Source organism: Taeniopygia guttata, chromosome 19, assembly GCF_048771995.1.
Source record: "Taeniopygia guttata chromosome 19, bTaeGut7.mat, whole genome shotgun sequence".
NCBI lineage: Eukaryota > Metazoa > Chordata > Aves > Passeriformes > Estrildidae > Taeniopygia > Taeniopygia guttata.
This window is the reverse complement of record NC_133044.1, coordinates 5,037,172-5,050,054: the sequence shown is the minus strand read 5'-3', so window position 1 is coordinate 5,050,054 and position 12,883 is coordinate 5,037,172. Positions and strand designations below refer to the sequence as shown.

Below are 12,883 nucleotides of genomic sequence, written 5' to 3'. Positions count from 1 at the left end.
ATGAAACTCACTGCCAAACATTTTAAAGGTTTATTAAAACCTTATCAAAAACACAACAGAAGGCTGAATACAGAAAATATTACAGCACCTGGAGCAGAGGATTTTTCCCACCATGTGCTCATCCACACAATGGAGGTTTCACCTTTTAACCCTTTAGTCCCTCCCAAAGTTCTGCCCATCTCCTCCTTTGCTGTCCAGTGGTCATTAAATCTTGATTGGAGTTCACATATTGCCACAGTAATGAGTGACCCTCCCAAATGTCCCAAACCCAGGCCACCCCCTGATAACAACATAACTATAAATCTATAAAACTTCTCTTAACATATATACATTATATTTGCCTTTTAATTGTGGGAGTCAGCCATCACATTGCTCATCTGTCACACTGGGTTTGACCAATTCCCATTTCTTCACCCAGAGCAGCAGGAGCCTGGTGGTCCCCAGCACAAGCCCAGGGCACCCCATCCTTTCTGGGGACACACAGGGCTTGGCTGGTGCCTCCTTTCCTTGTTTTCCTGCTGAAAAATCCCGTTGGAGCAGGGCTGGCTGGGGACTGCACAGTGCCACGAATCCCATTCCCAGCTGAAATCTGTTAAGGGATTCAAATTCCCCTCAACCTCCAGCTCCTCCCAGCAGCCCTCTCCTTCTGCAGAGGGCTGGAGCAGAGCAGGAATGATGGGGAAAGAGGCCCTTTGCAGGGAAATCCTCTGCTCCCAGCCCTGCCTGCATCCCTCCTGTGCTCCACGACTCATCCAAAGGTCAGGAATTGTGCTGGGGCTCTGCCAGCTTGGAGAGATCCAGTGGAAGCCAAGGCATTGCCCAAAACCTGCTCCCCTGAGCTGAGTCTTGCAAAGCTGGGCTTTATGAGCTCCCTGAGTCATCCTGGAATTGCTCAGCAGGGCACAACTTCTCCTCAGAGCTTTCCAGCAAGGATGGGAGAGGGAGAGAGAGCTGTGCAGCATTCCTGCTCCTTCCAGGAGCTGATTTTGATGCCTTTTTGGGCCAGACAGAATTAAGGCAATAAAAAGCAGTTTATTTATATTTATTGAAGGGCCTTCAGGTACATTTAGGGCAGATGTAGTCCCCCAGAGGCTACACCCAAAATAGATGTGGGGACATGGCTTTTCACTTTTATAATTTTGGTCCATTTGTATATTAGGGGTTAATCTTCCAATTCCAGCTTCAGGTAATGAAGTCATTCACCCCAAGTTTGCTCCCCCCAACTCACTTTTATTTACATTTCTCAGGGTCTGAGGCAGTGAGGTGTCCTTGATTGCCAGACCTGGAGAGGAATTGTTGTGTCTGACCAAAATGGGAGAAGAACAGCTGACACTAAATATGGAGTTTGGAGTCATGCACTAAAGAACTGCAGGATTACAAATATATAAAAATACAACAGCTAAAATCCTAAGGGATCCATTTAGGTGCTGCCCACAGCATTTTTGCTGTGTGTCACCCAGAACTCTCTCCCTGCAGGAGCTGTAGAGGTGTAAGATCGTGGCAGTGGGAAAAACTTCATGGATATTCCCATCTGGGTGGCTGATGGATCTGTAGGAGCTCAGCTGAGGGCTCTTCACCAGCATTTATCAGCTGGTTGGGAGCTCAGTGCTCAGGAAAAGGGCACATCCCAGCTTTTTTCCTGTCAGCAGCATCAGCTGGAAAGGCTGGACTCTGTATGTGTGTGGTCTGTCCCAGATAAAAAAAATACACATTCCCACCCCCTGTGTGATGTTAGAGGAGCCACATCTTGTGTGATGCTTTTCCTGTGTGTTGTTTCAGGAGAATTTGTTGCTGGGATTGGGCTCTGGTGGTGAGAAAATGCAATTTTTGGGCTTGGTTGTTGTCCTTTCCATGGAAAGGGCACTCGAGGTTTCCCAAAACTCATCCCTGTGCGATTCAGGATCAGCAGGTTGAGGTTTCCCTGCCCTCTGACCACAAAAAATCAGCTTTATATTGACCTTCCATGAGTGATGTGAGGGAGATGTGGCAGAAAGAGGGGTTTTTTTTTTTTTTGGCCTTGATTTTGATGTTGTGGGAAGTGCTTCACCCCTGGAAGCAGCAGGATCTGCCCAGAGGGGTTTGTGGCTTTTTTTGCATCATTCCTGAGGGTGCTGATGGTGCAGGGCAGAGATGTTATCCCCAGGCAGAGGGAGCATCCCACAGGAATTCTTGGCATCATCCCTCCCCCAGGTTAATCCCCTTCCCCGAGGGTCTCCCCATTCCCCAGGGAGGTTCAAACCTTGTCAGCAGGAGCTGGGCTGGTTTTTAAGGTGATTTTTAAGCTGTTTTTTAAGCTGATTCATTTTCCAAACAATCTCTTGAGCTCAGTCCCACCAGGGTATGCATCAGCTCCAATTATTTCCTGATAGACTCGGATCAGGAAAAGCTTTTGTTTGGAGTCCTTGGCACAGCACCAGCAGAGTCCCTTCTCCTGCACATGAGTTTTGGGCCTGCTCTGGGGAGGAATTGAAGAGGTTTGGGGAAAAACCTAAAAAATTGAGGCTCCTGAAGCACAGAGTTTGTGTCTCACCCATGGGAATGAGATGTGCAGAAGGAAGGAGCCCATCCTGTGCCCTTAGGAGGGCTCTGAAATGGGATTTTTTTAATTTTTTTTTTTTTTAATCTACAGAGTTGATGTGTGCAGGAATCATGTGCTCTGAATCATTTCTTAAACCCCCCAAAATAGAAATATCCCAGGACCTGCAGGACTTGGGAGTTGACCTCAAAGAAAAAGGGCTGAAGGGGTTGGGATGGCCATGGAAGGATGAACTGGATGTGGAGAAAGGATTAAAATATTCCTTGTCCTGCTCCTGTACCAGCATGGATGGGCTGAGTTTCCTTGAGCTGAACTCCTTTGGGCTGAATTATTCAGGAATTGGTTTGATGGGAAGTTCAGGCCTGAGCTTCCCTTGGCCATCTGGAGGCCTGGGAGCTGCTAGAGAGAAAAAAAAAACCTCATCAAAAACCTCAAAAAAAACCTCATTGGAGAGGCAAGATGGCCATGACACACCTGAACCAGCAAAAATTAGTGGGTTTTTTTGGTTTTGTTTTTTTTTTTTTTTTACTTTCTCAGCTTTTTCTCCACATTCCTCTTGTGAATCATTTCACTTCGCCAGCAGTTCAGCTGGGATAACACTGGACAGGTTGAATTGTCTTTTCCAGGGTTATTTTGGAGGAAATTTGCAGCACAAAATGCCAGCACTGTGTCCTTCCCCCTCACGATTTTAGCACATTGTTTCCTTTTCAACACCAGTTTTTCCAGGGAGGCCTTGGAGCTGGAAATCCCCACTTATCCCTGAGGGTGGACTCTGCTATTTCAGAGGCTGCTGAAATGCTTAAAATTAAAAAAAAAAGCCCAAAAAAACCCCAAACACCACCACCAACAACAAAAAAACACCATTAATTGAAAGCTGCTGGCACCTGGCAGGTTAAAAAAAAATATATATATATAGGGAGGTGTCAAAATCTGTGGTGTTTTCTTCTCATGTTGGGGCGGGTGCTTCCACAGCCACGAAGGTGTTGCTGGCAGTGTTGCCTTCCCCAAATGTTTTGAGGCTCTATTTAAGGAATTGCCTGCTTTTCCAGTGGGAAACATGAGGTAAAATTTTGCTTTTCTTCCTTTTCTCAGTGTTCATTCCACAGGCTGAGCCTCTCAGGGTTCATCCGGGCACAGGGCTGGTTTTTGCCACAGGGCCTGCAGTGGGAGAGGAGCTGTGGGAATGCCTTAGGAATGACATTTGTGGGATGAAAACCCTGATTTTGGGTTCAGCGGGGTGGTGAAGGAGGTGTTGAAAAGCAGGGGTTTAAATGTGCTCCTATAAACCCAGATTTCCTGGGAATCAGAGGCTCAGGGGGGAAGCGGCTCCTGGCTGAAATTCCCTGGCACTGCCTGCCCTCAGTGCAGGTGGAGCTGGGCAAGCACCACCCTGGAATTATCAGGGAAAAATCAGCTGGAAAATCAGTGATTAATGGGAAGCACCATGATATACCTGGGAAGAAACCCTCCCCGATTTATATCAAGGCTTCCTTTTTAGAGTGGAGTCAAAACCTACAAATCCCAGCTGATATTTCTGCCCCAACCACCTGCAGAGATGTGCTGGGTTTGTGGTTGTTGTGGGGTTTTTTTTGGTTTTTTGTTTGTTTTTTTTACCCTGAGAAAACCTGCTGTAATTGTTTCCCTGTACTCCCCCAAGTGATTTGTCAAAATCCCAATTGCTCACTGGTAATTCAATATTTATGATGTCTTTATAAGGCCGGTCTCGCTCCGCTGATGCAGAGGTGAGGGGGGGGGAATAAATTGCATAAATTTCATAAATTAGGGGGCAAAAGCGGAGCTCTCAGGGAGGATGTCAAGGCAGCAATAATTGGCTATCCAGGCAGAGAAGATGCAGCACCTTCCTCAGGATTTTCCCAGAAAATCCTGAGCCATCCCTGTGGCTGAGCAGCCCAGGCTGACTGTTTATTGTAGGGTTTCCTCTTTAATCCTTCCCTAATGATGCAGCAGGTTGATAAAACCAGGCAGACAGCACAAATTGTTGCATTTTTGATCTTTTTTTTTGTCATTATTGATCTTTCAGTCAGGTTCCTCTCTGCCTGTGACCTTTCAGAGAGCAAGAGAGGCGCTGCAGGATGGGTGGTTGGAATTATTGGATGGCAGATCATGTTTATGAAAATCCTGAAACGTGATGGAATAGTCTGGATACCGAGAATTTGGTTTTAGTTTATTTTTAGGACCCAAAATTTCTAGACCTAAATCCTTAAAAACTTTCAGAGTTCAAGTTTTCCAAGCCAGTGTCCTTTGGGGTGGAAATCTGAGCCAAAATTGAGAAGACACCATGCTTCTTCATGTTTTTATTTATCCTAACAATCAAATGTTGTGAGATTTTCTCTTTTCAAGACTCCATCAGCTCACCAAGCCTTTGGGAAGCAAGTTTTGGTGGTAGTGAATGGGTAATTTAACCAAATTTAATCAGTCTCTGCCAAATTTTAGTGCTGGAAGCTGTTGCGTCGTGTCAGATGGTAACGGTGGAATAAAAACGATAAAATAATAATAGCAACATTACAATAATAAGAAGAAAAAGAAGAAAAATAAGAAAGAAAAAGAAGTCCTGCAGAATCTTAGCAATCAGAGAGGTTTTTTCCTCCTTTCTAGACAGTTTTAACTTAAGGCTTTGCAGCTCCCAGCTCGGAGCACCCCATGGGTGTGGTGACAAAGCTGCAGAGCCCTCACCCCGTGTCCTTTCCATGTTTTTGCAGGAAGGAGACTCCCTGGGAGCCATGGAGAAGCTCTGCAGGCAGCTCACCTACCACCTGAGCCCCCACTCGCAGTGGAGACGCCAGGGCATCATGAAGAGGAAGCCGCAGTCCTGGTGAGTCCCCGCTGGGTCACTGTCCCCAGGCTGGCCTTGCCATCCCTCAGGGCCACCACGGGGCTGGGGACAGTGGGGAGGGGGTTTTCCATGATGGTTTTGGCAAATGTGGGAGCTGCCAGTTGCTCTCTGCAGCCACAGGAGGAACAAACCAAACGCACTGGGATGAAGGAGTGCTCAGAGCTGGGAGGGAGCTGGGGTGTCCCAGCCTCCAGAATCCTCCTTCCTCTCCAGTCTCACCAGCATTTCCCACATTTGTGGTTCCTTCATGCTCCCCCAGAGTTATTTTCCTCTATTTCCATCTTCCTTTCCCTGTTGCAGAGGAGAGCAGCACTTCAGTGCCCAGAGAGGAGGAATGGTCTGGAAAACCTGAGCTATCCATCCTCCAAACATCCCTTGTCTCCCAAACTGCTCCAAGAGCTCCTAATTAGCTGGTAATTAATGTACAGGCACGTGTCACCTTGCACACCGTGGCTTGCAGTTTACACAGAAGGAATATTGTTGTTAAAAATAGGGAAAAAATAACCCAAATCCCCTCCTCAGCAAAGCGTTCCCATCTGGTGTCATCCTGGATGCACAGAGCTGAGAAACCTGTGGATGAGGCTGATGGGAATAGAAAGGGCTGCTTGTTTTCCTTATGTTGGGCATTATATATTTATTATTTTTGCTTAAGGAAGCGAGAAATAGAAACAAAGCTGCAATCTGGGAGAGTCAGGATTTGTATCCAGGTGCTGGCTCATGATCCCAGGAGAGTTTTGGTTGTAATGGAGCTGTAGTGGGAATTAATCCAATGAAAAAAAAAAAAACTGGGATAGGTAAGGAGAGGGGAGGAACGTGGTCACAGGAGGAAAACAAGACACAAGGAAATAGAGGATTGCTCCTAAATAGGATTAGGAGCACATCTCCCAGGAATCTGGCTTATCATCCTCACAAAGTGCTGTCCCGAGAGAGCAAAACGTGGAGAAATGTATTTCACAAGCAGTGTTACCCACATTTTCGGTGGGTTTTAAGGTGTGTTGATGGCTAAAATCTGCAGTTTCCAACAAAGCAGCAGAAACTGGGGGAGTTTGGCTCTCCCAGGCTGTGTCCTGCGGGCACACGGAGCTGTAATGACCCAGCAGCTCATTACCCTCCGGGGGTTTCCTCTTAATTAGAGTAGGAAACGCTCACCCCTTATCACCCCATCAGGGCATTGTTCAAATCACACCGCTGCTGCATCGAGGAGCTCTTTACAGCTCCCCAAAACCGCAGGAAATCCTTAGAAATGAAAAAACTTCGAGCCCTGCTTGGTGCCCCTCTGTCTTTAATTACCAATCCCTGTCCCTAATCCCCAGCCCGGGGTCACAGCGCTGGGAGCCCAGCCTCGTGCCCGAGATTTGCAAGGCTTTATCTGCAGCTTTTCCTTGGAACAGCTGAGGTTTTCCGGGGCTTTAGGAGCAGGGACGAGGTTTTGGGATGAGGTTTTGGCTGTCAGAGAGCCCTGACCACATGGAAGCGACCCAGTGCCAACGTGGGCTGCTGGTTGTGCCCCAGCCAGGCTTTGGAGGGTGGGATTTTCCTGGATTTCTGGTTTAGATGCTCTTTTAGGAGGTGGCTGTGAGTTGAACCCTTTGCTGGAAGGTGAAGTCAGTCTTTGTTTCAGGTCTAAATGCCATAAAACAGAGATTTTATAGAGAGCATCCTGCTCTGGACTGGCATTTCCAAGTGCCCCGTGCTGCTCCCAAGGGAATCCCGAGCTCCCATTCCCAGGGTTGGCATTGCCCTGACTCAGCCCTGCTGCCAGGTGTTGCAGGAACTCCCCAATATCTCAGATCCACCCTTTTTCATGTGTGTGTTGCAGGGAAAATCTCTTTCCTTCATTCCACACCCACATATCCATTGCAGAGGAGGATGGGCACAGAGGATGGAGCTGATTTTTGGCCGGGCAGAGGGAGAAGCTTCCTAATCCCAGCTCCTCCCAGGCTGGGTGTGCTCCCTAAATCCAGGCAGATATTCCCAGCCCTGGCACTGCAGCACCCAAATCTCTGCCAAATGACCTTATTTTTTTGGCAAGTTTATAAATCTGTCTGGATCTCCCTCGCTGTCTCCACGCCTCCCTCGGAATTCATTAAACATCCAGGGATGAAAATCGGGGAAAGCCAACAGCAGCAGGATGAAGGCAACCTGCTAAAGTCATTCCCTGTGCCTGGCTCTGCCTGGGGTCACAATTCCAGCCCTGGAATATCCCTGCTCCTGCCGGCATCACAAAGGCAAACCGGGAATCAAAGCTCCTGAGAGGGAGGAGGTGTTTCCCAGGGGAAACATCCCTGGGGATATCCCGGTCCTCTCCCTGTTGTGGTAGGAATGAGCCAGGAATGCAGCAGGGAGGATGGGGCAGCAGGCACCAGCTGAAGGAATATCAAATATTCACGTTGGAACTCCAAATTTACATCAGATAAACCCTGTTTTTTTGTTTTTGTTTTTTTTTTTTTAAACACACAATCCTTGTTAGTGACCCTGCACAAAGCAGGGGAAGAATTTAGAGTGAAGCAACTCAGTTTAAATGGAATTAAGTGGGGTCAATCTGGACCTAAATTCGTGGATTTTTTGACTCTGCTGCTGCTCAGAGGAACCCCCAAGTGTCCACACCAGGCTGAGCCATTGTGGCATTTTCTGCACTTTCTAATCCCATTTTTTGTTTTACAGCTCCCAGCCCTCCCTCATGCAAATCCCCAAATGCTGGCCTCTGGAAAGAGCCAGGAGTTGATTCTTTTCTCACTTCTGACTTTTCCAGGGGGTTTTCCTGAGCTCCAGCCCATTTTTCTCTTTGTACTTGTCCTTTCTGCTGGTGACACCTGGGATTCAGCCAGAATTCCTTTCACCCTCTGATGTGAAATCATTAGATAGCACATTGAAAGTAGAAGGAAAATTAATAATTTGGATATGTGGAGGCCTTGTGAGGCTGTGGCAGATTTAACCCTTGGCTACCTGAAGGTTGGATGTTCTCCATAGCATTTAACATCCATGGGCAGAGACCTGTTAGAACAGGAGGTGTTTGGATTTAATGATAAATTTTTGATGTCAGGAATGATATTTTAGCATCCCACTCCTGATTTCATCTGGGGCACAAAACATTTCTGTCCTGCAGGAATGCTGGGTGCAGGGCTTTCATGTTGGCAGTGCCTGCTTGCATTGCTTTACAAAGAGAAAAAAATATAATTTAAACATGAGTTTTCATGGTGGGAGAAGCCCTTTGGAGAACAGAAAGGGAATTTGTTTGTGGCTGGAAATCCTCCTCTGCTGTGGCAGCTGGTGGGCGAGCGAGAGAAGTTGGAGCTCCTGCAACAAATGGTCCCTTCAGAGCATCCAGCACAAACCCAGGGGGTGGGAGGAGGCTGGAGCAGGGTCTCCTGGTCATTAGAATCCCATTGCTGTGTTTGGGTGCTGGAGCTGCTGCAGGAGAGCAGGAATGTGGGAGCTGGAGCCTTTGGGATGTGTGTGGGTGATCCCTTCTCCCTGTGCCCATGGGATGCCATTCCATGGACATTCCATGGGCTGTCCCAGGGAGCTGAGAGGCTCCAGATGTTCAGAACTCAGTGACTTGGGGTGGTGCTGTAGTTTCCCACCTATTGCAGTGGGAAACAGGTGATTCCCAAACCTCTCTGCTCTTCCCAGCACGGCCTGAGGCTCTGGGGGTGGAGAAAAGCAAAGCTCTGGTTCCTGGTGGCTTTTCAGGTTGGGAAGTGGCGTTGGGATGCTCAGCCCTGGCTCAGAGGTGGGTCCTACATCCCTCAGGAGGAGGTGGGTGAGGCTCAGAGCTGCCCTGGCCAGGGTGGATCTGCTGATTTTTGCTGGGTCTGCACCCTGTGTGGTCACTGAGCCCACAGATCCTCATCCTCAGGGGAGAAATTCCTGGTTTGGTGGCTCAGTTCATTCCCAGGATGGGCACTAAATTACAGCTCCTGTCTGCCCGTGCCTGGTGCTTGTTAAAGGAGCTGTTCCCACTCTGTGTTCCTGCAGCCCAGAAAGATTTGTGCTTAATTACTCTGCTATTCCTGTTAATTGCCCTGAGAACACGTGAGGGGCCACCTCTGAGCATGTCCTACCCTACTTTTGTGACTGAGGGAAATTCAGATTTAATCTCTGTTTGCGCCTGAAATTCAGCATTTAAATCCCAGCCTGGCCAAGGTGGGTGAGGCTTTTCTCTGGAAATACTGACTGGCCACCAGAAGGTGTCTGATGGAAGGTGTCTGATGTGTGGCTGTCCCTTGTCACCAGCTTGGCTGTGCTGGAGGGAGTCCCCAGGCAGCAGAGCTATTTGGTGCAAAGGGAGATAAATCCCTTTGGACAACTGGGAATGGGGAGGGGTAACCACAGGCACCGAGTAATCCTCTCTAATAAATGTCTTAATGTGATGGGAAGGCCTGACGTGACACAGAAATGAGCTAAGATTTTTGGGAGAGAGAGTGGAAAACCTTTGGGAGATACCTTTGGTTTGGTGGAATTCACACAGGGCTCAGCCAGCTTAATAAATTGGGAATATTTTCTGTGCTTTGGCAGAAATGTTTGGGAATTTGTGGTGCTGAAGAGCAGGAGGGGGCTGGTCCCAGCAGGGCTGTGGGATTTGACTTTTCCCCACACAGCAAATGAGGAACTTTGATGGGGTTCAGGGCACACAAAGAGGAAAAAAATGAACTTTTTGAGGTACCAGTAAGGAGTTAGGAGAAAAAGTTGGATGTAATTTTATCCCAGGAATGCCCTTTTCCTCACCTCTGTCCTGCTCACCTCGCTCTCCCCCATGGCCATGGGGCATTTCCTCCATCTGCCCATTTTGGATTTTTATAGCTACTCAAGATGTGACTTTTCTCTTTCTCTTATGGCTGGGCTGGGAACAAACCCTGATGTGCCCTGTCAGTTGTTCTGTTCCCAGTGCTCCTCCTCACCCTGCTGCCCCTTGAGTTGATTCCCTTTGGCACATGCCTGGCTGCAGGCACAGCCCCTGCTGTGTCTCCTCTCTGATGGCCTGGGTGGCTTCCAAGCTGCTCCTTTGCTTTCTGGAAAATCCATTTTCCAAGATATCTGAACGAGAGCAACATTTGGGGCTGGTCCTTCGCATGTGCCTGGCTGAGATTTGGGATTTTTTTTTTTGTGGAACCCCAACGGATGGGTTTGAGTGGGGTGGAAAGGTTAAACCTGGGTTTGAATGTGCCCAAGCTGCTTCCCAGAAAAAAGGGAAAATCCCACCCCTCTGAAGCTGGGATGCAGCTCCCTGGAGCTCCTTGTTATGTAGAAATTGCAGTGAATCTCTTCTCCAAAAATGCTGTTTAATGTGCACACATCCCCTCTGGCAGCCCCAGGGTTTTGTGACCATGCAAAAATCGTGGTGGTGAAATGTTTTGTGCTGGTGGGAATGGGGTGTGATGTTGGAAGGGAGAGGAGGAACAGGCCAGCAATCATCCAGCACAGGCTGAGTGGGAAGAAGGGAAGGATTCCATCCAGCTGGAAATGGATTTCTTGAATGAGAGAGGAATAAAAGAAAAAGAGAAAAAAAAAAACAAAACAAACGGTGCCATTTTAAAGTCGATAATGTACAGCACTAAGAGGCTTTGGTGTTAAATATTTCTCTTTTCAGGCTAGTGAGGTATAAATTCAGGGTGTCAGGATGCCCCTGGTTTGCACAGGACTGGGGAGGGGGTGTCAGGCAGGGAGGGATGGACCTGACAGTGCACAGGGATGTCCTGAGCTGCTCCCAGCTCAGCAGCCCGAGCGTGCCAATGTTACAACAGCAAACCAGAGGCTGAAAACCAACCTGAGGAATTCCTTTTCCACCCAGTTCTCCCTGCTGGATGATGCTGAAGGGCCCAAAAGCACTGAGAATTCAGAACAGGCCATTAAACAGCACAGTTCAGGCTCCAGAGGCTTGGAAGGAAAATGCTGTGATGCTTCTGGTTGAGTTTAAAGAGTCAGAGACTTTTGGCACGAGGAAAGCAGGGCTAAGCTGTGAACAGATGAAATCCTGGTGTGGGGGAAAGGTGGAATGCTGCAAATCTGGGGGAGTAAAGATCTGTGAGGGCTGTGGTTGAGAAATAATTCTGCAATGTGTGGCTTGTGGCAATTAAAGGAGTTGCCACCATCGTGGGATCATTAAAGTTGGGAAAATCTTCTAAGATCAAGTCCACCACTAAGCCAAGAACACATCTCCACATCTTTTAAATGCCTCCAGGTATCCTTTGAAGAACTTTACAGGATAAAGGGAGTTATTGTTGATGATATTCTGGGAAAATCTGATTTTTCCTGTGCCTGTTGCAGTTGGAGCTGTCCCTCTGCTTCCTGGAAAAACTGAGCAAACCACACCAGGTTTCAGCAGGTGCTGAAATCATTCCTTGCCACTATTTGACCACCAGACCAGCAGGTTTGGGGTGGAAATGAGTTCTTTTTCTGGGGTAGAGGTTATCCCTGCCCATGGAGAGGCTGCAGCTGCTGGCACGCCTTGCCCAGCCAGGAGCTGGCATTAACCTAGACCTGCATTTGAAGCTGAGTTGTGAATAATTCATGGCCACTGAAATGCCACCCGGTTTGGTGGCACAGGGCTGGCACATCCAAGGGACTTCAGGTTTTCCACTGGCTCAATGTGTAAAATGAGCCCTTCCCCTGCTCCTTGTCTGGGTGGCCCAGAATTGACAACAATTGACCCAAACTGCAAACACCAATCCCCCCACACTGATGAATACTGACCCTGACAAAGGCTTGAATTGCTTCTGCTGCTCCTGTCAGCCAGAAATGCTGGGAAATAAAGCAGAAACAACCTGAGGCTGGGTTGAGGAGATTTAGAGCAGCAGGACATCCCTCCCTGCTGACTTTTCCCTCACACTTCTGCTGCAGCCTGACAAACTTCAGGTTTTTAAGGCACTACCTGGGATTTAAAATCTCGATTTCAAGCCACCCTCATCCTCCTGCTTCCTCTCTCCTGCTGCAGCTGAATCAAGGAATAACGTGGTGGTTTTCCTTCTCTCCCACCTCCTTCCACTTGGGTGCTTGTGCCTCGTTAAATGTGTTTTTTAGTCCGGTGCTTAATTAGAAAAGGCCTTTGATGGTGAAAAGTGTGGGGGTTTAATTTATTTTTTTGGTAATAATTACTCCTCTGCTTCTGGGCAGAGTGGAAATGAGATTTTCCATGGACACATGGCAGGGATTATTTAAATCCATCCCCACCACTCGGGCTGCGGGCCGGGAACCAACCGGTAGAAATTGTTATTAAACGAGGGAATCAGCTGGGAAAATAATTCATCCCCCCAGCTTGGAAGTGGTCCAGACACTCTGGGATGATTTGTTTTGTCTCAAACAGCCACTGACTCTTTTTTTTTGGGTGGTGAGGGGCAATTTGAGGCCTGGATGTTGCTCCATGGGGGGAAGGCATCAGAGCCCATTTAATCCCCCGCCAGCCCAGCCTGGCTGTCACCCCGGGCTGTATTTCCCAATTAAGACCATCAAGCTCCATGATGAAGCTTTGATAGGCACTCTTTACATTTATTTTA

General features: G+C 48.1%; 1 protein-coding gene across 1 annotated transcript in view; it reads left to right on the top strand.

Annotated features, from left to right (window-relative positions):
* LRRC75A (leucine rich repeat containing 75A) overlaps positions 1-12,883 on the top strand; it is a 60,222-nt gene that overhangs the window by 35,482 nt on the left and 11,857 nt on the right. The window contains exon 3 of the mRNA XM_030287891.4: positions 5,257-5,369. Within this exon, the coding sequence (XP_030143751.4) occupies positions 5,257-5,369 (113 nt within the window). The remainder of the gene's footprint in view (positions 1-5,256; positions 5,370-12,883) is intronic.